A 27,394-nucleotide genomic window follows, 5' to 3' on the forward strand; every position below is an offset into this window, starting at 1 on the left:
ACTGCTGCAAGTCCCTGGCCAATAGGTGGCCATCTCTTCATCTCCTATTGCAAATATGTTTGGCCTAACTGAGCTGCAGCATTGGTGCAGTGTACTAGCATGCGCAACATGTAGCGACAAATGGTAAAACTACCAGATGGATTAGACACTCTATTGTTGAAGCCACAATTTTTTTTAGAGTTTTTCTGTTTAATGTTCGGTGGTTCTGGTAGGCTTATATGCATGCTGGATATATTGCCTTCATTTTAGTGTGTATTTACTCCATGCATGTGGGATTCAATAATGTCCTATGTTACCTATAACATTTTATTTTTAATGAGAATAAATACTAGGGCATCTAGTTTCTGCTCATTCCTGAAAAAGTGTTCGTCTCTTTTCTGAACTCCTCTCGATCTTCTAACTCAGGGAAAGATGAGTTCTCAAACTTACCGTCCTCCAAAACCTGAAGATGTTGCCACTATCTGCTACACGAGTGGCACTACTGGCACACCAAAGGTAAATCATTCACCGTTCTTATTATTCTTTGCTTCATCACGAAACTTTTCTACTTCTACTTCCAGATATGTGATATTGGATGCCAATCTTTTCCCAGGGAGCTGTTCTTTCTCACGAGAACTTAATCGCGAATGTTGCAGGATCAAGCTTGGGCGTTAAGTTTTACCCCTCCGACGTGTGAGGATTTGATATACCCTTTCTTTTTTGCCGTACCTTATTCAATGTCCAAAAACTCATTTTTTGTATTATAATAACGTTGACATGTCTCCTCAGGTATATCTCATACCTACCTTTAGCTCACATCTATGAGAGAGCTAACCAAATTGCACTGCTTCACTATGGTGTTGCCATTGGATTTTACCAAGGGGTATGTAGATTTTGAACTATTTAAGATGAGAGTTAGTAGTACTTTGCATTATTGTATAGAAACTGAACGACATGAAGGACGTGTATTGAGAGAAGTAACTGATAATATGTGATCTTGTATAAGTTTTACTCATCAATGCAATAGTTTGCACTTGAGTTGTTTTTAGTCTGGGCAACTTCTCATAAAAGCTGTGCACCGTTCAGAGACTACTTGAAGGCCATATGCATCAATATCTTTCATCACAAAGATAATATTTTAACCATCCAATTATAGTACTTGTCATGAGTATATTACCGCTGTTTCCAGGATAATTTGAAGCTGATGGATGATTTGGCTGCTTTGAGACCAACCGTATTCGCAAGTGTTCCCCGGCTATATAACAGAATTTATTCTGCGTAATACAACTATACCAGTTATTACACATTTTCATGTTCATTGTGCATATGGCTAGGCATACCTTTTCTGAGGTCCATTTTCTTCAACTGGGTTTTGTTAACTGGTTTATTGCTTGTTTACTCCATAGAATCACAAATGCTGTGAAGGATTCTGGTGGGCTAAAAGAAAGATTATTCCGTACTGCGTACAATGCCAAGAGGCAAGCGCTTGTGAATGGTAAGCACATCATGAAGTTCATTCAAGTTCAGTGTCCCATCCATCCTATTTCTTGTCTAGAAACCATTTAACATAATTATTGCTCACCACTGAAGCATGAAATCAGCCCACACAATTCACTTTATGCACCTGTGTATGTTGACCATAACACGCTATTCCGTAGATTGATTGATTCTTGTTTGAATTGAAAACTGTAGAAGCGGCCCCAACAGTAGAATTTTATTTGAGACCAAGCATATGTAGAAGAGGAGTATGTGCAAGCAAAATTCTTCTATAATTTAATTTTATAAAATCCAACATTGTTCGTGTTAAAGAGCGTATACTTAAGATGAAGTTTTGTTCCTTCTCCTTCCTGTCCAAATTGGTGCCCAGGTAACATAAGTGTGACTAGGATTCCATTTTCCTTCGGGGTTAGCTGTAGTCAGAGTTGGGCTCGCTTTTTGTGCTTTTTTTTTGTGTTCACTTAGTTTAGAAGTTTATTGTGCTTTCTCAAAGTAGTCCTAAATGCCATAATACTGTCTGTTTTTTTCTTGTAAATTGAACGCTGGATATGAAGATAAGTGGCTGCTGACATGTTTAACCTAGACACTGAAAATACTAAAGGTGCAAGTGAACGACCAAATGGGTTCTAACTCTTTATGTAGGTCACTCTTAATAAGATTAAAAGGGTTGATTTGTGTGATAATTGGAAATATAAAGCTTATGTAGCATTTTCATGATTTTCTAGTAGGTAGCAAGTAATCACAATTTCCAAGTTGGAAACATGAATAGTAATCCTCTTGTGTTAGTTACTCCCTCCGTAAACTAATATAAGAGCGTTTAGAATACTAAAGTAGTGATCTAAACGCTTTTATATTAGTTTACAGAGGAAGTATATTTCTGTTGCTTAGCAATGACTGAATGCTGCAAGATGGAAATTTCATTATTCTTGTAAGCACACCATATTTGTCATTTGATCCATTTTCATTCCCTTGCATATATAATGAAATTTACTTACTACGTTGTGTTTTAGGACGAAATCCTTCCCCAATGTGGGATAAGTTAGTATTTAACAAAATAAAAGCTAGGCTTGGTGGACGTGTGAGGCTTATGACTTCAGGCGCTTCTCCATTGTCAGCAGATGTAATGGAATTCCTAAGAATGTAAGCCTATTTCTTGTGCGCTGCCGTGTGTGATAATTGTTGGTAGCTTCATGTTCTTAGAAAGTAAACACTGTTTTTAACTTTTTGTAGATGCTTTGGTGGTGAGGTTCTTGAAGGCTATGGAATGACAGAGACATCTTGTGTCATCACTACAATGGATATTGGTGACAAATTAATTGGTCATGTTGGATCACCAAATCCTTCTTGTGGTAAGTTTTGTGTTTGGTTAACATTTGTGCTTAGGTTGACCATAATATTCTCGTGAAATCATTATTTTATGTTATTAGTGCATAGAGAATCCATCCTAGTAATCTCTACTATTAAAGGGAGTTGGGGATTGTATGTTCGTACGTCCAACTCCCCCACATCCTGCATTAACCTCAAATCAAATCAAATCTTACCAAAAAACCTTAACCAAATCATTCCTTGTGTCCTCCTATTCATACCCAAATCAAATCAAATCTTATCGAAACCTTAACTAAATCAAAACTTTGCTTGCCTTCCCCTTCCCATACTCAAATCGAATCAAATCTTACCAAAATCTAGAATATGATGGGTGTAAGATTTATGTTGGACATGATTGGTGTTGAACCACTAAAATATGTATGCCCCCGTTGCAATACACGGGCAATTAGCTAGTGATGAGTAAATGTGGGTTTGATTTACTGTTTTTAGAGAATGTAGTAGAGGCTTGCCCATTTTCATTAAGCAAGAAGCCAGTCATACAAAATCGCAAGACCAACATGTGGCTGATTTACTAAAAGTAAAGGAAACCACCCACACTCTACCAACAAACACACTCTAAATTGGCACAAGCTCGGCATCTTCCTTGATGCTCCACGAGCGATACTAGGTCGCAATGCTGTCCCGGAACACACTGTTGCTGTTCTGTTTGTGCCATGAAGTCAGCATGTCAGTGCCAGCGTTCATGTCGGATGGAATTCATTCTTTTCTTGAACACATCTCAAAATGCGTGCTGTTTTGTATTAGAAGGGGCACAATGAGAAGGCAGAAAAGCAACCAACAAATCAAACGAAAGCTAAAAAGTCTAGCAAACCAAATAAAAATGAAACTAGCAAAAACAACAAGCCAAGAAACAAGAAAGGTGAGGAACAAGTAGGTCAGCACAAGCAGAACTGAAGAAATTTTATTTGAGGTTCACTTAGCAAGGTCCATTGACCCATGTTGATTGGATTTCTTTATCCAGAGATAAATTATATTGTGTCTTGAGAAATCTTTCAGTATCTTTCCATGTTGACAGAAATTAAGGTCTCATTTGTAATAATTACATGTAGTTTTGTGTTTTCTTATTCTCTCTTTCGTAATGCAAATATTCTTTTCATTTTCAGAGGTTAAACTTGTGGATGTCCCAGAAATGAATTACACTTGTGAGGATCAACCATATCCTCGTGGAGAAATCTGTGTTAGAGGACCTACAATATTCCGCGGTTACTATAAAGACGAAGTCCAAACGTAATTTGCTATCCTTCAACTCCTATTTGAACTTTTGAATTTCTTAAGTGAGTTAAAATAAATGCATTTGGAAATGTGCAGAAGGGATGTCATTGACAATGATGGCTGGTTGCACACTGGAGACATAGGTTTGTGGCTGCCTGGAGGGCGTCTAAAAATTATAGATAGGTAAAACCGAAAAACTGGATGGCAATTATGCGCATTTTGCTTTCATTTAGATTGCTTAATCTAGTGTAGTTTATCTGTTTGGTGCTTTTATACTGTCCATGTGCGAGATATTAGAACTATCACTAAACAATTCAATAGCTGTAGAGTATAGTTGATCTATTATCTAACGAAGTTCCAAGTGAAAGTGATTCTTCAGAAAAAGAAAAATTATGTTACAGGTTCCTGTGAATAGCAGCAAGGGAATTATCATTTACTGAAAATTATTCTTTTGCTTTCATATTCTTATGACTGATCTTTTGCTTTTATATCGTTATTAGGACTTGAACTTCTGTAGCATACTGGAGCGCTTCTAAGCTAGTTGGATTTTTGTTATGATTTTGGTAGTTGTTTAGGGCGCACAAAGTAGATAAGGCGCACATGATGCTATCAAATTATCAATCCATGTCCTTAAGTTTCCATCTGCTTCCGTTTCTATTTAGGGGAAGTTATATCTTATGTATCAGTGCTTTTAACTTCTGTACAGGTTTCTAATGTTACTCAGAAGTTGCCAATAAACTCTTAATGCTCACTTGAAAGTAGAATGTACTCCCTCCGTTCCAAATTACTCGTCGCAGAAATGGATGTATCTAGAACTAAAATACATCTAGATACATCCATACTTGCGACAAGTAATTCGGAACGGAGGGAGTATTATGTAAGGTTGGCATGGTAGATGATAAAACTCTAATATGTTATTAGAACTTAATAGTATAATATCTGCCACTCAGTTATTCTTTGAATCAGTATAATTTCAAGTATGTTGAGGACTATCTAAAGACAAGTTTGCGGCCCTAAAATTAGAGTGTTGCCGAGTGAAAGCAGCATATCAACCTTCTCAAGTACTGATCAAAATCTGATCACGCATAAATATTATTACAATTTTGCTCACTGTTATTGAACCGTTGAACTTGGTACTTGGTTGGCCTTTGTCCTGTTAAGTAGTGTAATGTATGGAGAATTTTGAGGAATCACCTCAGCTCACAGTATATCCTTTTATTTGGATTAGAGACTCTTTGGGTAATCACCCAATCTCTTTCTGCAGATTTCCCTAGGTTAATTTATTTAGTATGTTCAACTATACTTAGTTTGGTACTAGTTTTCTTCCATTTCTTACTGTTCTGTATTTTTCTGAGCTCCAGGAAAAAGAACATTTTCAAGTTGGCTCAAGGAGAATACATAGCTCCAGAGAAGATTGAGAATGTGTATGCTAAGTGCAAGTTCATTGCTCAATGCTTTATATATGGTAATATTCATGATTTTATATTAATTGTACTTGTACCTATCAATTGTGGTGACATGTTTTCTGAGTTTGTTGATTTGGATGCAGGTGATAGTTTCAACTCTTTTCTAGTTGCCATTGTAGCAGTTGAACCAGATGTTTTGAAGGCTTGGGCTGCATCTCAAGGAATACAAGTAAGTACTTTAACCTTTCATTTCCCACTACCTTATAAAACCAAACATTGAGATGAACTCATTGTTTCTACTCAAATTAGACTCATCTTTGGATTGTATAATTTCATAGGAATTTTTGTGGGATTCTAATCCTCAATAATTTGTTTCCTATAAGGACCCTATTCATCAGATGGATGGGGTTGTCATATTCCTGTCTCTAATTTAACCAACATAAGCTCAAACCTTAATTTTCCTTCTAGAATTCCAATGGAACCTCTCTTTATTTCTCTCGACTTTTGGTCTTCATTCCTCCCAACATTTCTATGTTCATTTATGCGAACCATCCAAAGGCAGTACTTCAATTATTCCTGTTTTGAGATTGTACAGAAGCCCAAAATATGTGGCATCTCATTCATGTTTTTTTCCTATTCCTGCGTTTTCCATTTCTTGTGATTCAAAGAGAAAGGCTTGTTTCTCATATTATGTTTGGTCATTCATGGAATTAGGCAAGTCCTTTTCATTTAGTGAATTAGAGTTAGTATTGAACACTTGAACTCAAAATGTTGGGGACGCAACCAGGACCTTCTTGAGCCTTGTGGTAGGAGCCTGCAACTAGAGTGTTGCTTTTAGCTATACACAAACTTATATTCTTGCTACTATCCCGTCACCATGCATTATTCTCCAAAAAGGATTTTAAGAGTTCGTTTACAGTACTTCTCTGCTGTGTCCTGGAATTTTGAAATGCTAGTAACATGGTATCATGGTATTAGCTGGAAACCGACACTAAACAAATGGCTTAAACTGGTCCCACTGATGATGTTAGTACAGCGCATTAAAGCAGCACTAGTTCCATTACGGATGGCTGGACGGCAAGAAGACCAGGAGACCAGGATCACTGTATTGTAGCAGGAGATGGTCACTGTGTTGGGCAAAGATTTGCAGCAGCAAGTAAAAGAGGAAAGTCCTTAAGGAAAGTATAGGATTAGGACAAAGTCCTGTTGTATATGGGAAGGTCTATTAAGGGCGTGTTTGGTAGCCCTCTGGCTCCGTAACTCCTCAGCTCCAGGTCGGAAGCCCAGCCGAACGATCCGAATCCTGGTTATACAAGTTGGAAGCTGGCTATTCGCGTAGTGTAAAATTAGAGGAGCGGTGGAGTTGGAACATCCGAGCTCCCAGAAATCAAAGGAGCGGGAGTTGACAGAAATTACTCCCGATTGCCACTGCCAAGTGAACTTGCGTACCGGTTCGCACTGATTTTTCAATCCCATGACGTGCTTGTTCCCCTCCTCTCCCTCCCCTGCCGCTCGTTCCCCTTATATTCCTCAACCGCCGCCGACGCGCTCGCGCATGTCCTCCTTCTTGGCCGATCTGACCTAGCTCTGCCGCCAGGAGTTCGAGCCTCTCCGGCTGATTCCACACCCAGGTCCTTCTCTCTGTCCCGTATCGACGGCTCCGTCCCGGCGGCTGCGTTCCTGGCGGCCCAGTTGAGCGCCGCCCGCGAGAGTGGGCGTGGGGGAGAGTGGTCTCGCCGCCCACGTTGTGGCATTTGTCTGCGCACGCGCTGGGCTGGGCTGTGCTGGCTCACGCACTACTCGTAGCTAGGCGTCAGTGCTGCACTCCGATCTCTTCCATTACTGAATGATAGAGTGTGCTATTTGATAGAATGGATTTGGAGCAAAGTGGGCAACAAATTACGTGTTGAAGTTCAGGCAAATCGTGGCCTTTATCTCCCTATTTGATAGCAAATTGACAGCTTCAGGAAACACCCTGTTCTGTCAGTGCTGCAGGTTGAAGAAGCATCAAGGTGGGCCAAGAGGTGAGAACGTGGGAGGGCTGGGTTGCAGCCAAGCCAAATGGGCTGCCAGCCCAAGACAGCGCTAACCAGCGAGAAGCTATGGAGCCGAACGATCTGTGAACTCCAGGATTTTTCAGGAGAAGCTGGCTATGGTTTTGGGCTATGGAGTTGAGGATTCTGAGGCTGTGGAGAGCTACCGAACACGCCCTAAGTCTAATCGTATTAGGAGTAATCAAGGGTCTAAGCCTCCACCATATAAGGATCCCATCTATCTACTCCCTCCATTCCAAATTACTCGTCGGAGAAATGGATGTATCTAGAACTAAAATACATCTAGATACATCCATACCTGTGACAAGTAATTCGGAACGGAGGGAGTATGTTTCAGGGAAGCAAGAAATAATCAGTCTAATCTCTCTCCCCATCCTCTCTTTCTGAACGTATGTCCACCCAATCTCTCGCAGCCATAGAGTTTGGCTATCTTCAGCATGGTAGTTATTGCGTCGTGAATCAAATTCACAACAGGTCGAATACTTCATTTGCCACCAATAGCTAGTCACTATCTTAGTTTTCTGGATGAGTTGCCTTACATCGAGAGGTATCTAGACGTACATGGAGGAACACTCCACAATTTCTTACTTTTTATGTTACTAGTAAGCTTGCACGTGCAACGCACGTTAAATGTTGACCACAAATATATAAATTTGATTAATACACAATGTTGTTATGTCACTCGAGTAGTTTTTCCATAAATGAGACATCCCCAGGTTTGATAGGTTGCAAAAGAAAAAGAAATCTAGTTATGATTGAAAAGCAACCTTGCATTGTGTTCAGTACGTGGAGATGCAACTCTACAATTGGTCTAAATTCATTGTGTAAGCAATGGATAACTAAAACCTGGGGAAAAAGATAAAGAGATAGTTAAGTCTACAGATACTATATAATATGAGGTTGCTAACCAAATGCTTATATAAACCTGCAAATGGCCTTGATAAGGTATCATGAAATTTCCGGTAGTCAATTACGTGTTACAGATAAACATAACTCACACTTGAACGACTACTAAAATATAAAACAAATATCTCACATAAAAAAATTAATGGTATTGAACCAATATTCTAAAGTAAAATCTTAACACGAAACAATCCACTTTTGACAATCAAAATGAGCTAGCTCTATTCTGAAGGTATAGCATTACAATTTACGACATAGTCTCCGGTCACTAACCTGCAGGGCAGGTTTGTACACAGGTGTGTTAAAAATTAACCTCTCTAAGAAGAAAAGACAGAGTAAAAGAACAAAAAGCTTGGCTCAACTCAATTTCTGACAGGAAGCTGATAATCTCCATCTATTATGTTTTCTTGAGTTCCACATCTCCACCAGTACCCGACAATCGGATTCAAAGGAAACATCAGGCCATTCTTCCTTGTTTTAATAGCAATTTAGTAATATAACAGAGGCAACAGAGATATCAGACAAAAAACAAACTCAAACTCTAAATAGATTATGCATGTTTGGTCTTTAAATGGGGAATGTTTCCCTGATTCTAAGGGAGATGTAGCTGGATGATGATTCTCCATATGTGACAGGCTAAAACCATGGCGAAGTAATGAAATCAGTAGAACAATGTCCATACTGAGAAGCTATTGAATGTTTTTATTCCAGCTTGACATCTACATTGATCTAGAATGCAGACTTTCCCTCATACATTGATAAGATCGACCAGACTAAACCAGCCTTGAAAGGTTCCATCCCAACAGTTAACCTAGATGGGACACTATATATAGAAAAGGCATAGGGATCAGGCAAACAGAAGTTCTACAGATTGGTTTTCTGTCATAGGTCACAACAAGTAACCTGAATGATAAGCCTTGCTTTCACTACAAGTCCTACAGATTGCTTTGCTTTAAAAGGTCTCAAGTATGATTGTTTACATAAACTCAACAAACATAACTATTCGGTCTGATGGTTAAGAAAGAAAATAGAAGATAAGTTGTTGGAGCTCAGTTGATTGTCCTCATAATCCTACTGTAAATTGACTTGTGCATCAACCTAAATACTTATGCATGTCTATCTAGCTGTGTACAATTAAGCATGCGAAAAAACAACACATTTTAGGCATCAGTGCCAACTGATCCCTCAAATATGATATTAATTCTACAAATGGAAATGATAAGGTTTGTTTTTCTCAAGCTGAGGGTATAAGATGCAAGAATAAACAAATAATGTTAGTCTCTGTTCGTCATCCGAGAAGTAGGTAATCCAGCTATACTAAATCCAACTGAAAAGGCCAACAATAATAAATAGGTAAGCTGCTCACTGCTCACGGCTTCATGCATATATTCCGCATGGCTGCCACGGTCTAATTGCACTTGAATCAAACAAAGCAACTTCACATGAGTCACCAATGACATCATTGAACACATCATACATAAGTCAAAAGGATGCAACATACATGGACAGAACAATATGCATAGAAAAATGGCAGGTGCATATCCCATACTTAACCACTACCAAAATACCAAATAACGTTGATCCGATCTAATCAAACTCTACTCCTTCCAGCAACAAGCTACATTTGAACTGAATTGCACAAGCAACTAACCTTCTAACCTTCTTGGAAACCTGGATCACCTCCCTGAACCTTGGGTGTACATTAGGGCTTCTCTCCATGGGCCTGTTCAAAATCATGTGAACACAGTTAGAGCATCTACTTTAGTTCAGCTAAATATGGTACAACCAAGTATATATATCCTATATAGAATTCTGAACTTCTAACTGCCTTGTCATTCTTTTTATTCCAATGTACCGAGCTTGATCTGGTTTGGGGGCTTCTAGATCATGTTTAGAAATGTTATCTTGTAAACATTTTTAAGCAAGAACCAGGGAACTTAGTGTAGTTACAAAGACACCATGTCTGACCAAGCACCAATGCCAGCTCTAAATGCAGTCACCATTTTTCAGCAGGAACTTAGTTCATGTACAATCCAAAAACATGCACTTAAGTTCCCTTCCATCCTGCAATCCAAACAACATGCACGTAAGTTCCCTTCCATATGCAATCTAAGAACATGTACTTAAGCAGGCTAGTCTAAAAATCTGCACTTAAGCAGCTCTAATCCGTCTCTGCTCCAGCTCTTTCCTTAATCCACCACCTGCTCCAGCTCCTTCCTCAATTTGCCTCGAATCCCTTGTACCGCATATAAAAAAAAGGGCAACCTGGTGCATGTAGCTCCCGCTTGCGCAGGGTCCAGGGAAGGGTCCGACCACTTTGGGTCTATAGTACGCAGCCTTTCCCTACATTTCTGTAAGAGGCTGTTTCCAGGACTTGAACCCATGACCTCATGGTCACAAGGCAGCAGCTTTACCACTGCGCCAAGGCTCCCCTTCATGGTACCGCATATCCTGAAACAAATCATCATCAACAAACTTTAGTATCTTCGATGGAGAATTATGGAGGTATACTCTACCGCAAAGTACCGACCTGAAGTTGAGTAGTGGCCTTAGAGACATAGATCTAAAACTGGTAGGCTCAATAGTTGGTAAGAAACACTTATATAATTAGAGAAAAGGTATGCAAACTTTTTAAGTTAGCAAGTGCTATCAGCTAGCACCATGGCCGTCTCTGTTTGTGTTCGTCGAACATGCTACAATATAGTACAAAATAAATAATTTTGATGAATACAAAGTAATAATGAGTGAGCAGAAGTGTTAAGCTTAATCAATAAAAAGCCTAAAGCTCTCCAGCCGAGCCTAGACTTGTCAATGTAAATGTATCATATTCTGCCTACACATTGTGCATACCAATCTCTTCGTCGTCTCGACCTACACCGCTAACTTATTAAAATCCTATCCATCAAAATTTATCTCATGACAATATCTAGCACTTGGTCTTACCTGGCTATGTCTGCCGGTCTGGCCGTCACATGGCCCTCCTCCGGAGAAGCACGCGTCAGCGCCGTTCAGGCCGTCCATGGTGCAAGACCAGAAATAAGGAGGTGCGAGACCAGAAATTCATCCGGCAACAACTACCATTCTTCACAGTTGGAATAAGTTAACAACCGCCACATCGAATCTGTGCTAAAATACATGACCCACCTTCAGTTGCCTGGCTAACTATGGACACGTGAAATGAGTAAGAGAAGATTGATAATTGCATAACCATGAAATTACACAAAGAATAATTCAGGAGAGGGAAGCTACTGAACCCCGTTACATAGGAACAAATTCAGCTTGTCATTTGATTCTTGGCATGGAATGGGATGCCAAATTTAAAAATAATTTATACAACCAAAATTAGACAGATTTATGAAAATCAAATTAACTTTCAGTGTATTCGTATTCTGGAAATCGTCATGTAAAACTATGACCACTCATGAGAACATATATATATAGAGAGAGACAAATCAAACAACATGACAGGTGATAGACTGGGTGTCATGACTAATTTACAATTTATTGGTAGAGGAACAGATCATAATTTCTTTGCTAAATGGGAAAAAACAACTATTTCATCAGTGATGTATGACAGTGACTTACTATTACCAGTTAACTAATGTCATCATGCAGACATAGAAATACGAATTAAAAAAACTTGTCTCATGGATGCCTCCTTATGCCTATGCTCCTCCGACAGGTGCTCGGATCCAACAGCATGTCCTCTTCCTGTAAGGAATCAGTACAGATACACATGTGTGTGAGAGAAAGTAGACCCAAAAGGAAGAACACAGAGGGGTGTTGTCCTACGTACCTCTTCCACAATCTACAGTGTGCGTCTTCGCTGTGCTCTCTCTCTCTCTCAACCGCTTATGTAGATCCAGACCGAGCATGGGGCAGATTTCGCACAGTGCGACGGAAAAGAAGAAAATCAGGCAGCGAGGGGCGGCGTGCTCCAGTGTGGGCCGTGCGTGTGTCAGGCGCCGCTGCAAGGCAAGGCGTTGCGGGCGGGCGAGAAGGAGGCACTGAGGAGTAGGAGGATGACGGGGTGGGCGTTCTTGGGGAAGGCAGTATCGCGCGGGGAGGAGCCGAGGAGCGACATTGTCGCGTGGGTAGGTGGGGCAGGCGGCGGGGAGCGGCGATGCTTTCAGCTAGTTGGTGTCGCGAGGACGGCTGCGGCCGCCGGGAAGCGCCCCCATCCAACCCCGCGCGCCAGGCGGCCGTCGGAGCCCGCTCGCCGGCGAGCACCTCCTCAGCCGCCGCCAGGACTCTCCTTCTCTTCCCCTCTCCTCTCTCGAAGATGCGCTGCCGCCCGAGTTGGCTTGACCCGCATACATCGGCTAGCATCCCAGGCGACCTGTCGCGCGACGAACCTGCCACCGCTCGCCAGCCCAACCGCCCGCCCGCATCTCTAGCGAACGGCATATGGCGCGGGCGGCGTATGGCGGGAGGGCGGCTAGCGAACGACGGGAGGATGGGGGGAGGCCAAGCTGAGAGGAGGATGATGCGGGTGGCGAACGGCGGGAGGCGGCGGGAGGATGGGCGGAACGGCTGGTGTGCGGGCATGGATGAGGAGGAGCGGACGGAAGTCCTTTTTTTTTTCTTTTGGCGGGGCGAGCGGGCGGAAGTCGTGCGGGCGTGGTGCGCAGCGGTTTCTTTTTGCGAACAGCGGGGTGGGTTAGCGATTGATGGAGTAGTTGATTAACCCGTGGCTTGCAGCGTTAAATATCGAAGGATTACGAGCCATTAGATCTTGTAGATGGATGGATCTGATTGTTTGGATCTGCCCCTCTCTTTTTTATATAGTAGATGGCATGGTGGGTAATTAAAGCGTAAAACGCGTTTAGTATGCTGGAGGGATGTAGACCATCAGATTGCAGGTTTCGATGGATAGGATGATCTGGTTCTCCGCCCTCTCTTTCTTTTATAGTGGTAGTAGATGCACAAAAAGTGGCTATGCAGCCCTAAATATAGAAACTGTATGTGTGCACCATTTTAATATTATTTTTTCTGTATATGTTTTTTTCCACAAAAACTGCAAGTACATCTGAGATCCCCCCCACCCCCCGCAAATGGACACAAGCTTTTCTTTTGTTGGCTGGTGCCCAACGTTTACGAGTCGACGAGTCGATGAGTCGTTCGAAGGTTGAGACTCATAGACTAATCGTGACTAGTCTAGACTACTGCTGGACTAGTCGACATGGTACTGTAGTTCACAACTTGCAGTAATCAATTACTAAAACCTAGTATTAATATGTAATATATACTATAGAAAGTGCATTGGAGCGTCAATTTGTCCTGCAGATTAGTCAAGTAAGCATATTTCCATGTTGGATCCTTGCTCCTAGTTGGCTTCTTGCAGGATCCTTCGATGGATCATATTGCTCATTGGTCTGAGCTGCAGCTGCTGAATACAGTACTTGAGATATTTCCGGCATAGGCATTGCACTTTAGACCTAAGGATCTTGAAACTGAAGCAAACAAAACGAAATAAAGAAGAGGGCAGGGGGTAAAAATCGAATCAAAGAAGGGAAGAAGAGAAGGGAGAAATTACTTTGCTAGTATGCTTGCTTGCTTACTGCAACCTGAGGGACGAGCGGATCCAGTAGCCAGAAGGCAGCAGAGGGAGACCGTAGGGCAGATCTAGGGAGAGCAGAAGCAATGGAGGGAAAGGGCCAGAGCAGAGGAGTGCAGATCCATGAAGAGCATAAGCAATGGAGGGAAAGGGGCAGGGTGGCTGGCTCACTTATCCCCTCCCAATCCCTAAAAAATAAAGAAATTGAGTCGAACGACTCAAGGTGCACGACTAGTCTAGACTAGTCTACGACTAGTCCTTCGACTCCTCGACTCGGCGAACTAGTCTACACGAGATTTCTAGTCGACACACAGAATGCGACTCATAGACTAGTCTAGCGACTAGTCTCGACTAGTCCCTCGACTCGTAATCAATGCTGGTGCCACTGTACAAGGGATCCCTGGCTCAGTTAGCATATTTCTACTTTGTTGACCTTAATGGTGTAGAAAACTGGGTTCTATAATTAGAATAGTGGCATTCTGTTTCATAGTATTTCCTTTAGATATGCTACTTGTCATTTTGCTTTTCTTTTGATCAACTTTGCACTTCCTCAAGACATTATCTTCCTTCATGGTTTCATCCTTAAAGTGGTGCTGAGAAATAACACACTTGGGTCATACTTTCTTTTGTTATTGTTATTTCATATATCCTCCAATGGTTCTCGCATACAATCCAATCTTGTCATGTTATTTTCTAATATAAATGCTGTCTAATCTCTAGAGCGAGGACTTAAGACAGCTTTGTGTCGACCCGAGAGCAAAAGCTGCTGTCTTGGCTGACATGGATTCTATTGGAAAGGAAGCACAGGTTTCTCTCTGCACTTCCGACTGTACATACATTCTCCATAAGTAATCTAGGAGTATTATATCATCCCTTGATAAATATTTGTATTATCATCTACCAGCTAAGAGGTTTTGAATTTGCCAAAGCTGTTACTCTTGTTGCTGAACCTTTCACAGTAGAAAATGGTCTCCTCACCCCCACGTTCAAGGTAAGCACGTTCATTCTGTTACAGTAGTAGGTTTAAATATGGTGAAGCTAACCTCAGTATGAACTATGAATCTTTTACAGGTCAAAAGACCGCAAGCTAAGGCCTACTTCACGAAAGAGCTCGCAGATATGTATGCACAACTGCGTGACGCCGAATCAGCTAGGCAGAAGTTGTAATTACTCGAGAAATGTTCAGGAGTAAGGTTCAAACCAATACAGGACAGGTTCACACAATGGAGCAAGGATTTCTCATTTGCTTTATGAGCAGGAATACCTTTCACCCCAGGAGTGGTGTTGGGTGTGGTTATATTTATAAAGGAATAAACCGAAGGCCCCATTATAGAATTTCGTTCGTTATTTTGGTAGAAGGTATACAATTTATAGGAAAACATTCTTGATATAACTATACCCATCAACAGTTCATGCCTTCTTGCTGCTGCAGAAGTTATACAAAAGACTGAAGATATCCTATACCTGTAAGTTATAGGAAAACATTCTGTAACCATCATCATGTTCAAATATATATGTTACATTAAGGCAAAAATTGAGAAGAAAACACTGGTGAGGTTTCAACACTACTCTTAATCACACGAGCAAATTCACGGAAGAACTTGGGGAATTTGGATTAGGGTTTGCGCCGCCAAGGTGGGCGATACAAAGGCAGCCGTTTCGGTGGCCTAGGGTTTAGCCCTATTACAAGTTAGCTGCCTTCTCACGGCCGATCCTAGGCTTATAAGCCATTACGACTTATTGGAGGTAAAAACAGAAAGAATTCTGAAAGGGCCATAGTACTTGGAGTGGAGCTTCAAATGTTTGTGAATGCTAAGGGAAGTGTGCAGTAGAGTTGGGTCTTCAAGTAAACCATATCCCTAGGTTCAAATGATCTATTAGACATGTTGTTTGCAAAGAATTTCATTCTCTCCTTTGCTTTGAGCAGGTTCTCCTTGATGATTGCTGCAATATCTTCAAGACTGAAAAATGATTGTCAAGGGAGCAATCTTCAGGATAAAGAGCAGCCTCAGCAACCGTAGTAGGTTTTCTTCCATAAACTGCATGAAAAGAAGTCATTTTGAGAGCAGTGGAAGGTGCTGTACCACCATTACGCTAGAGATAGCCAATAGCACCATTTCTTAGGCTAGTTGAATGTCATACATTTGAGGTAGTTTTCAAGACATTGGTTCACTCTCTCCGTCTGACCATCAGTTTGTGGGTGGTATGAAGTTCTTAATGGAGTTAATTCCTAGTCTCCTGAATAGATCTTGCCAGAGCTGGTTGGTAAAAATCCCGCCCCTATTAGTGGCAATTGCACAAGGCAACCTATGTAGTTTGAAAATATTGCCAATGAAAGTAGTAGCCACTGATCTTATTGAAATGGGGTGCTTCATGGGAAGAAAATGGTTGTATTTAGTGAATCTGTCTACAACCCACTAGTATGATATCTTTTCCATTTGACAAGGGAAGACCTTTCACAAAGTCCATGGAGATGTGAGTCCATGCAAACAAGGGAGTGGGCAGATGTTGCAGCAGACCTACTTACAATGCTTTGGCTTGTTAATTTGGCACACAGGGCACTGCTGAATAAACTGTTGCACATGCAGCTTCATTCCAGGTCGGTAAAATAAGAGCTTGAGTCTTTGTTAAGTGGCTCTTTGACCAGGGTGGTGCAGCTTCATTCCAGGTCGGTAAAATAAAAGCTTGAGTCTTTGGTAAGTGGCTCTTTGACCAGAGTGACCACCTAGCTCACTATTATGAAATGTTGTCAATAAACTAGTTCTTAGGGTAGGGGAATTTCCAATAAGAATTCTGTTCTTATATCTGAACAAACCCTATTATAATTTATAATTAGGAGTGCCATCAGGGGTAAGGGCAAGTTGAGTGAGCAGACCCTTGCACTTAGGGTCATCGACGTAACTCGCTATTACTTCAGTAGCCCAAACATGATGAACAATAGTGCTAGTAAGAGCACATTGAGTTGATATTTAACTCTAGATAGGGCATCAGCTACCTTGTTGGTCTTTCCCTTTTTATATTCCATTGAAAATTGTAGGCCAAAATCTGATCAACGGTTTAAGCTGAATTCCATCAATTAATTTCTGCTCCATAATGTACTTTAAACTTTCTTGATCTATCCTAAGAATCAGTGAAGAAGCAGCAAAATAATGCTTCCACTTTTTGAGTGCTTCCAGAATAGCAATTGTTTCTTTGTCATAAGTTGACAAGGTCTTGGCCCTTGGGTCCTAGAGTTTTGCTGAAGTAAGAAATAGGCCTTCCCTTCTACATTACTATAGCCCCAACCCCATAATTGCAAGCATCAACCTTTAGGAAAGAACTCCATAATCCCATAATTGCAGGCATAACCTGGCTCTGATATTATATGTGATAGCTTAACTTGATAGGGATAATAGATTACTCATATCAATAAGAAATTCTTATTTTTCGGGAGCCCATTCGGAAAGAACTCCAAAGTTAAGTGTGCTCATCTTGAAGCAATTTCAGGATGAGTGACCTCAGAAGCAGAGAAAGTTCATGGAAGATGTTATGCCTAAGAAGGCACCTCCTGCTGCCAAGGCCAAGACTGTTGCTAAGGCCAAAGGCAAGACCACCATAAACATGGCTGCTTCTCAGAAGAGTAAGGCCCCAATGCTAGAGAAAATAGATGATGAAGAAGCCCCAGTGCACCTCAAGAAGCTTAGACCGTTCATGCCAGCTCACGATGACTCGTCCCGTGGTAGAGAACATGAAAGAGAGGAAGGATAAAGGACTAAGGAGATGGAGAACCATAAATACTTATGCCATCAGAAAGAGGACAGTTGTGGACTATCGTTTCCACATCAAGGAGCAACAGGAGTTCTACGAGACTGTTCTTCTTAACAAGAGCCCGACTGTCAATGACATGAGATGGGTAGATTGGGAGTACATAGATGCTCATCCCGACCGCTTTCTGCATGAGAACTTAAAGACACTAGAGCTTGACGAGTTCATTGGTACAAACTTGACTGCATGGAATGACGAGATCATTGTGCAATTCTATTCAACTGCAAATTTCTACCCGGATGGCAAAATTAGATGGATGACAGAGGGAGTAGATATGAGTCTCCAGTTGAAGAATAGATAGAGTTGATCAATGCACTTCCCAATAGTGAGAACTATGTGGATATATATATGCCAAGCCTCGCATGGATCACAACTCCATGGCAAACATGTATACAACTATCGCTCCGAAAGATGTTGTAAAACATAAGCTGGGATCCATCTACTACCTCTTGCATGGGCTTGCTACTATTAACACCATCTTGAGGCACACTCTTATGCGCAAGTCAGGAGATGAGAGGATGGTTTGAGGATACTCAATTGATATGCTACATCATATTGACAGCTTCATCAGATTCAAGGTCATGGATCTTATTATTGAGACAGTGAAGTGGACAACCACAGATCAAAAGCTCTCTTGCGGCTTTGCACCATATATCTAGATCCTTATCAACTTTAAGGTTGGTAATGGTATTTATCTACTTGACTGACCACAGCTGCCGTTTCAGCCAGAGTTGGAGGACCGCATAATCACTATGGAGCCTTCACACCCCACCCATGCTGATGCACATGCATAGGCAGAGACTGCTAGAGCTGCCGCACCTTCTGTTGGGCCCACTACTTTGTCAACATAGATGCCCAAGACAAAGACATATCAGATGCTATATCTTCTCCGAGCCACTCAGAGGATCGAGCGAGGCCTAACTAACCTCATGAAGAACTAGGAGAGTCTGAGAGGATTATGGAAACTAAATTTCATGATCTGGATGTCAAGGTGACAGGAATTGCCACAAATGTTGAGAAGTTCAAAGAAGATGTTGAAGCAAAGCTGAGCAGTGACGATGATGATGCACTACCTACTACCACCCAGTTCCAGACTATGTCTAGGCCAACCGTTGTTGTCGTTACATCAAATGCTCCTGCCACAGAGACGGCCCCGGCTGCTGTTCCTACTACCGCACCACCTGTGTCCAACCCTCTTGTCCAGCAGACTTCGTTAGAAGCATTTGCGGATGCACTTAGCTCCACTCTCATCGACCCACACCAGAGCTGCAAGCCAGAGGGCTTCATCGCCAGCTGCTGTTGATCGAGCCCAGAGAGAAGCTTAGCTCTATCTTTATTTGATCTTTTTGTTAACTTGTTACCAAAGGGAGAGAGTAAATATAGATTATAGGGCAGAGAGAGAGAGAGTCTTTTGCTTTTACTTTTTTTCTTGATTTGATTCGCTTTTGAGATACTTTAGTTGTGACGGTTTGTAAGTCTATGCCACGCTTGTGTGGGATCATACCGTACTTGATTTGCTTTGTACGCTATCTATCTATCATTTGTGATTATTGCTATGATCATTATCGATGTCAAAATCGGCGGATCTCGGGTAGGGGGTCCCAAACTGTGCGTCTAAGGTGGATGGTAACAAGAGGCAGGGGACACGATGTTTTACCCAGGTTCGGCCCCTCTTGATGGAGGTAAAACCCTATGTTCTGCTTGATTTATTCTTGATGATACGAGTATTATAAGAGTTGATCTACCACGAGATCGGAGAGGCTAAACCCTAGAAGCTAGCCTATGGTATGATTGTATGTTGTCCTACAGACTAAAACCCTTCGGTTTATATAGACACCGGAGAGGGTTAGGGTTACACAAGGTCGGTTATAAAGGAGGAGATATCCATATCCGTACTGCCTAGCTTGCCTTCCACGTCAAGTAGAGTCCTATCCGGACACGGGACGAAGTCTTCAATCTTGTATCTTCATAGTCCAACAGTCCGGCCAAAGGATATAGTCCGGCTGTTCGGAGACCCCCTAATCCAGGACTCCCTCAGTAGCCCCTGAACCAGGCTTCAATGACGATGAGTCCGACATGCAGTATTGTCTTCGGCATTGCAAGGCGGGTTCCTCCTCCGAATACATCACGGAAGAATTTGAATACAAGGATAGTGTTCGACCCTGCAAAATAAGTTCCACATACCACCGTAGAGAGAATAATATTTCCACAAATCTAATCTGCTGACACGTTTTGGCAACATGACATTATGCCACGGTCCGGTAATTATTCGAACCATTTCCTTTAACTAGCCCCGCACATAACGCGAGACAGTTTCTTGACACGTCTTGTCAAAGCAGAGATCGTGTTCCCCTTATTACGGAATTTTCATCAATACGGGCGTGGGTAACCCAACCGCGTCATCGATTACGGTGCTTGGGGGATAAGCGAGTTTTACCAGACTAGTGGGGGCGCATAGTTTCGGCCGCCCTTATAAAGGGACAAGGTTTAACCTTTTTTTTACCCACGCCTTCTTCCTCCTTGCTCATCCACTCTTGCGCACTCGAGCTCCAACGTCCAAGCCCACATCTTTCCCCTCAACCTTCTCCAATCATGTCCGGAGCGGGAGGCAAATGGATGGCTTCCTCCGTTACGAGGGACACATCAAGAAGCTGCGCGGAGCCGGATACTTGGCCGCGAATATAGCGCATCGGCTGCCTGCTGCGGGGTAGATCGTTCCTACCCCTGAACCTCATGAGAGGGTAGTTTTCCTCCACCACTTCCTTCACGGACTGGGGTTTCCCCTCCATCCATTCGTCCGCGGTCTCATGTTCTACTACGGGCTGGACTTCCATGACCTGGCCCCGAACTTCGTCCTCAACATTTCGGCGTTCATCGTCGTATGTGAGGCTTTCCTCCGCATCCGACCCCACTTCGGCCTATGGTTAAAGACCTTCAATATCAAGCCGAAGGTGGTGGGTGGCTAACAAGCAGAATGCGGCGGAGCCATGATGGGCAAGATGCCCAATGTTATATGGCTTGAAGGCTCCTTCGTGGAGACCATAAAGGGGTGGCAATCGACGTGGTTCTACATCATCGAGCCGCGCGACACCAAATGAGGGGCTGCCCCCAAGTTTCGATTCGGATTCCCCACACGGCTCACTTCCTGGAAAGAGAAGGGCTTGTCGTGGGGTTCATCGGTGGAGCTGGGCGGACTTCAGAAATGTATCCCGAACATGGCAAGCAAGAAGCTCAAGCTTGTCAACATAGTCCAGGTCATGCTCATCCGCCGGATCCTCCCGTGTCAAGAACGGGACTTCAACTTGTGGGAGTTCGACACGGCCCAGCACCAGACTCTGAGCGAGCTCTTCGACACGACTCACAAGGATGTCTGGAAGGTGCTATTCAAGGGCGCCGAGGTCCCTCCCTCCCTCACCGAGGACCGCGGGCTAAGCGCGAAGCGCCAAGCGCATTCGGGGAGTTCTATACATCCGGTAGGATATTTATTTCCCCTAGCTTAACCATGTGCGGGGTCTGAGCTCCATGCCTTTGACAGGACTGGGTGAAGACGTCGGGGCAGATTAACTATCCGGCCCCTCTGCCCGAAGACACTGCGGACGCTCTCTTGACGGAGATGCTGACTCCGGCTCCTTACAAGGTACCGGAGAAGACCAAGAAGGCCAAGGGAACCCGAAAGAGTTCCCGACGCCAGGTGTTATCGGACTCATCGTCCGATAACTCCGCGACGCACTCCTCCCCCGAAGATGAGGAGGAAGATGAAGATGCCCCCCTCCAGTCGGGGGAGACAAGAAAAGGAAGGCCGCCCCAACCGGGCGGGGGGGGGGGGGGCGAAGGGTCCAAGAAGGGAAGGACTCTCCTTCCAGACTACTCCACCACCGCCGCCGAAGGCGAAGATGAGTGGCTGCTCAGGGACAAGCCCCTGGCGAAGTCGTAAGTATTCGGATGCCAGAGTAACTCATAGCATACCTTTGTCGCACTGCCTCTCCTAACGCCGAATTATGACTATGCAGACCACCACGAGCCCGTATCGACGTATCATCGGACGGCTCCCTGGGCTCATCGGATATGGACATCGATCCACTTCCGACCGCCACCTCTCCTTGCCCTACGGACAACGCCGAGGTATTGTCTCAAAAGGCACCGGGTCGAGGGGAGACAGTCCCGGAGGCGCCTCAAGGCGACCTTCCGGACTCCAGGAGCAGAGGGAGCAAGGCTCCCGAGGGCTTCGAGTTCGGCCCTCAGCCGAACACCGCGCCGGAACCCCCAGTGGTTCCAGACTTGGGCAGGCGGCCTCCTTCCAAAAGGGGCAAGACGCCTGTGCCGGTGACCTCTGTCCATCCAGAGGCACCGGACAATCTGCTGGGAGCGCTTCGCAGCGCTTCCATCGACGAAGAGCACCGCACTATTATGAGTGCGGTGGTCCAGAAGGTTTAGTCCGCCAAGAGCGGACTGACTGAAGTCTGTGCCAGCCTTCTAACAGGCTTTGAGGTAAGTTTTTGAAATATGGGGAAAAAATATTACTGCATAGATAGTAGCCCCTGATGCTCTGTTCGGTGTTCACAAAGAAAAGCCGAACAGAGGATCAAACAATATCGCAGGAGTCTAATATAAGTATGTCTATATGCGTATGCAGGCTTCACTGCTAGCCTCTGCCGCACTGACTACGGAGGTCGCCGCACTGAAGCAGGACCTTAAAGGGTCCAAGGACGAGCTTGGCCTTGCCAAGAGGCAGCTCGAGGAGAACAAAGGTAAGTAGTACCTAGTCTATGGATATGTATAAAAAGAATGCGATTGCAAAATGACAGGATCATCGTAAATTTGCCAGGGGCCACGACCAAGGTGGCGACCCTGAAGCAAGCGCTATCCGAGGCCGAAAACAAAGTGGCCAAGGAGCGCACCAAGCGGGAAAGGCATGAGGCACGGGTGGACGAGGTGCAGCAAGAGCTCCATGCTCTCATGACGAAGCACGAGGCGTTGGAGCTTGACTTGAAGACGCGAGAGTCCGAGCTTGCCGCGGCCCTCGAGAGCGCAAAGAGTGCCAAGGCCGAAGCCCAAAAGGCCCCCAGGAGATTGATGCGATGAATAAGATAGTGGCGGGTAAGGCATTCTATATGCAAAGCAAGCATGTGAAAGTAAATTACCTGTTACTTACCTGAATCCGGAGCTCTCTAGGAGCATTCACAGATTTGCCCCGCAGCGTGTCGGATGCCGCAACGTTTTACCAGGCCGAGGAGGGAAGCTCAACAGAGAAGTTGTTCGGGGCCCAATACATTGGGACCGAACACCCGGTGCCTATGAGCGACCAGCTAAAGCAGCTGGTCGAGCTACACAAGGCGGCCGAACAGGCCATGAAGGGCTTTATAGTCCGGCTGTGGCCTGGCGACGCCCTTCCAAAACAGCTACTTCGGCCTCGTGAGGCGGCTTGTGGATGCCTGCCCACGGCTGAAAGTCGTCAAGCGGTCCGTCTGCATCGAAGGTGCACGCCGGGCTTTCGCCCGTGTGAAGGTGCAATGGGCCAAGCTAGACGCCGTGAAGCTGATCAAGGAAGGGTCGCCAGAGGGCAAGGAGCATCGCCACCCCGAGATGTACTATGAGGGTGTCCTGAAGGGTGCCCGTCTCGTAGCAGACGAGTGTACGAAAGATATAATATTTGAGTGAATTCGCTCGTGTAATCCTGTATTCATGAAAACTTGTTCATATGCGCTATGCAACGCTTATTTGAATTTAAAATATTACCTTATGTTCGGCTGTTTATCAAATCTGAGAGATGGCTAGTCGTCGGCTTCTGCCCCCATGCCACAAGTGCTGGGGTGTTTGGGTAAACCTGAGCACTCTTGTTCCCATTTTTGGGTCCTTCGAGGGAGGTGCTCAGCACAACGAACAAGGCAATCAGACTATAATGCGTTATCACTCTCACTTAGCCATAGAATTCTATAATTTTAAATTTCGGCGAAGCCCCTAGTATTTAGAAGGCCGAATCTGGGGCGCGATACACGACTTAAGCCGGACAGGACCGACTCCTCGCTCTAAGCGGCGTAAGTCTTTAAGGACTCAAAAACCTCTCAAACAACAACCAGTCTCTCGCCTTATCATGACAGTCAGTTTTAGCTTTCTCTACTGAGGTTCTTAGCCCAGCAGAACCGGGGCACAATCGCAGTAGTTCTCCCAGTGCTATCTTAGCCTATATAGAGGAACGTAAGGTACCAAAACATGGGAGCCAGGCAAACCCAACTATTGACCCAAGACATGATTCGGAGCTGATGCATATAATGCTATAAGTTTGGGGTGCCGCACTATCGAAAGTGTTCGGACTTCTCACGCCGTATTGTGGGGTATGCTTGAGCCCCTAGCGTATTGACCGTACCAGAGTGTACGGGTGCTGGATGTCACGAATGAATATATGTATATATAAAGGAATGTAATAAAAGCCTTAATGCAATGCATTGTTTATTAAAAAAACGTGCGTTAGAGCAGAATGATACAGGTAGTGCGATATGCAAAAAGTAGGACTATGTCCCCTCCAAGGGCAAGCTGAGGAATAGTATTAAAGTAAATATGTCACTCGTTGTCGTAATTCACCTGGGAATTTCGTGGTGTGACGTAGCTTTCTGCCTCCTTGGTTGCTGCATCATGTGTTCGGCAGTCATGCCGCTGGACAGGGTTTCCAGAGATTAAGGTCCTGAAAGAGAAAAATAACAAAGTAGGAAGCCCCTAGTGCGGTTTAAGCCGCGTCTTGGAGCGTGCCGTAATCGTGCCCCCTCCCTACATGTGCCCATGGTACTTTTAATGCGTAATTATGTACGCGTGGCACGAGTTTCATCGTTTGGCTTGGGCCGGGGTGGGGGCTGCATTGCTATGCGAGCTCGGAACGTGCTAGGCGGTCCTGTTGCCGATTACTCCGGGCGCGCTTGAAGGTGTTCGGGTTCTTAAACGCCGAACTAGTGGATTGCCTTAAGAGGCTGCTTTGCGCTTCCGCTGTGAGGGCCGCAGTGTGCTCCTCCGTTCGGAGAGAGCGCTCTATGTTTCCATTAACTGTAATGACCCCCTGAGGTCCTGTCATCTTGAGCTTGAGGTATGCATAATGCGGTACCGCATTGAATCTCGCGAATGCGGTTCGCCCGAGCAGTGCATGATAACCACCGCGAAACGGGACTATATAGAAGATTAACTCTTCACTTCGGAAGTTATCCGGGGATTCGAAGACCACTTCCAATGTGACTGAGCCTGTGCAATGGGCCTCTACACCTGGTATGACGCCTTTAAAGGTCGTTTTTGTGGGTTTGATCCTTGAGGGGTCTACCCATTTTGCGCACCGTGTCCTGGTAAAGCAGGTTCAGGCTGCTGCCGCCATCCATAAGGACTCGAGTAAGGTGAAATCTGTCAATAACTGGGTCTAAGACCAGTGCGGCGAATCCGCCATGACGGATACTAGTGGGGTGGTCCCTGCGATCGAAGGTGATCGGACAGGAGGACCATGGGTTGAACTTTGGGGCGACTGGCTCCAACGCATATACGTCCCTGAGCGCAAGCTTCCACTCCCTCTTGGGGATGTGGGTTGCGTATATCATGTTCACCGTCCGCACTTGTGGGGGGAACCTCTTCTGTCCTCCGGTATTCGGCTGCCGGGGCTCCTCCTCGTCATCGCTATGTGGCCCCTTATCTTTGTTTTGGCAATTAACTTGCTGGCCTGCTTGAACACCCAACAATCCCTATTGGTGTGGTTGGCTGGCTTGTCGGGGGTGCCGTGTATTTGACACGAGAGATCGAGTATACGGTCCAAACTGGACGGGCCCGGAGTGCTTCTTTTGAATGGCTTTTTCCGTTGATCGGGTTTAGATCCTTTGAATCCGGCATTGACTGTCGTATCCTCGGTATTGTCGCTGTTAATGCGGCGCTTATGTCTGTTGCGACATGACCTGCTACTGCCGTCCTTGGTATCTGAAGTACCATGGTTCTTTGATATGTTGTTACTACGAGCCAGCCAACTGTCTTCTCCCGCACAAAAGCGGGTCATGAGTGTCGTGAGGGCTGCCATAGATTTCGGCTTTTCCTGACCAAGGTGCCGGGCTAGCCACTCGTCGCGGATGTTGTGCTTGAAAGCTACTAGAGCCTCTGCATCCGGACAGTCGACAATTTGATTTTTCTTTGTTAGGAACCGTGTCCAGAATTGCCTGGCCGATTCCTCTGGCTGCTGAATTATGTGGCTCAAGTCATCGGCATCTGGTGGTCGCACATAAGTGCCCTGAAAGTTGTCGAGGAATGCGGCTTCCAGATCCTCCCAACAGCTAATGGACTCTGCTGGCAAGCTATTGAGCCAATGCCGAGCTGGTCCTTTGAGTTTAAGTGGGAGGTATTTAATGGCGCGTAGATCATCACCGCGTGCCATGTGGATATGCAGGAGGAAATCCTCGATCCATACCGCAGGATCTGTTGTGCTGTCGTATAATTCTATATTTACGGGTGCTGTATCCGGCGTGACGATTATCGTCTCGCGTAGTGGCGCTCCCTCGTGATCCGTAGATCGATCTTGCATGTTTTGCTTTGTTCTCCAATACGTCTCGCAGGTCTGGCGTATTTTCCCATGCCTTTTTATTTGAATGGCGTCGGGGTGGAGGCTGAGCTTTTGGCCGGAATGCCTCTCTGTCACGACCACGGGGTGGCCGATCAGCCGCATCATATGCTTCTTCCTCCAGTCGGGGTAGCAACCTGCATTTTGGGTAACTCTTGGAGGGGCGTTCGAGTTTATATTCTTTGGCCGCCAGGACTTCAGTCCATCTGTCAGCTAGCAGATCTTGATCAGCTTGAAGCTGCTGCTGCTTTTTCTTAAGGCTATTTGCCGTGGCTATAAGCCGGCGCTTGAAGCGCTCTTGTTCGACGGGATCCTCTAGCACGATGAATTCGTCATCGTCGAGGCTTGCCTCATCTTCGGAGGGAGGCATGTAATTATCACCCTCCTCCTTTTCATCTGCCGCTCTCTCAGGAGGGCTGGCTTCTCCCTCCTCCTGCCCTAAATCGTGCTGGGAGGATTGTTGCCATCTTCGGCACTGTCCGGAGTTCTATTATCTCCTGTGCCGGTATTATCACTTTTGCTTTGGCGGGACTTAGAGTGGTGCCGCTGACGTCGGCGCTTGGGTTGCTTCTTGGAGGGGTCATCCTCCGTTGTCTCGTCGCCATTGCCTTCTTTGGGTGTGTCCACCATGTATATATTGTATGATGAGGTGGCTGTCCAGTGCCCTCTTGATACGTCTCCGTCGTATCTACTTTTCCAAATACTTTTGCCCTTGTTTTGGACTCTAACTTGTATGATTTGAATGGAACTAACCTGGACTGACGCTGTTTTCAGCAGAATTACCTTGGTGTTGTTTTATGTGCAGAAAGAAAATATTCTTGGAAAGTCCTGAAACTCCACGGAATACCTTAGAAAAATAATAATAAATCCTCGCCAAATATGAAGACCAGGGGGGCCACACCCTTTCCACGAGGGTGGGGGGCGCGCCCCCCTAGGGCACGCCCCCTACCTCGTGGGCCCCCTGGAAACCCTCCGACGCCAACTCCAACTCTATATATTTGCTTTCGGAGAGAAAAAAAATGAGAGA

The 27,394-nt window shown here is 44.6% G+C and overlaps 1 protein-coding gene across 3 annotated transcripts in view; it reads left to right on the forward strand.

Moving 5' to 3' along the window:
• Positions 1–16,350, forward strand: part of LOC123103042 (long chain acyl-CoA synthetase 6, peroxisomal) — a 21,318-nt gene extending 4,968 nt beyond the window's left edge. For 2 of the 3 annotated variants that reach the window (XM_044524529.1, XM_044524530.1), the window contains exons 10-23: positions 406–495; positions 593–672; positions 769–862; positions 1,169–1,257; positions 1,386–1,474; positions 2,487–2,616; positions 2,707–2,825; positions 3,966–4,089; positions 4,171–4,257; positions 5,436–5,539; positions 5,624–5,709; positions 14,715–14,801; positions 14,899–14,985; positions 15,066–15,559. In XM_044524529.1, coding sequence (XP_044380464.1) covers positions 406–495; positions 593–672; positions 769–862; positions 1,169–1,257; positions 1,386–1,474; positions 2,487–2,616; positions 2,707–2,825; positions 3,966–4,089; positions 4,171–4,257; positions 5,436–5,539; positions 5,624–5,709; positions 14,715–14,801; positions 14,899–14,985; positions 15,066–15,161 — 1,362 coding nt within the window. In that variant the 3' untranslated portion in view covers positions 15,162–15,559. Of the gene's footprint in view, positions 1–405; positions 496–592; positions 673–768; positions 863–1,168; positions 1,258–1,385; positions 1,475–2,486; positions 2,617–2,706; positions 2,826–3,965; positions 4,090–4,170; positions 4,258–5,435; positions 5,540–5,623; positions 5,710–14,714; positions 14,802–14,898; positions 14,986–15,065; positions 15,560–15,921 lie in introns of those variants that run through there. The other variant, XR_006449598.1, reaches the window with a different exon arrangement.
• Positions 16,351–27,394: the final 11,044 nt, after the last annotated feature.

This window comes from Triticum aestivum, chromosome 5A (genome assembly GCF_018294505.1).
Source record: "Triticum aestivum cultivar Chinese Spring chromosome 5A, IWGSC CS RefSeq v2.1, whole genome shotgun sequence".
Lineage (NCBI taxonomy): Eukaryota > Viridiplantae > Streptophyta > Magnoliopsida > Poales > Poaceae > Triticum > Triticum aestivum.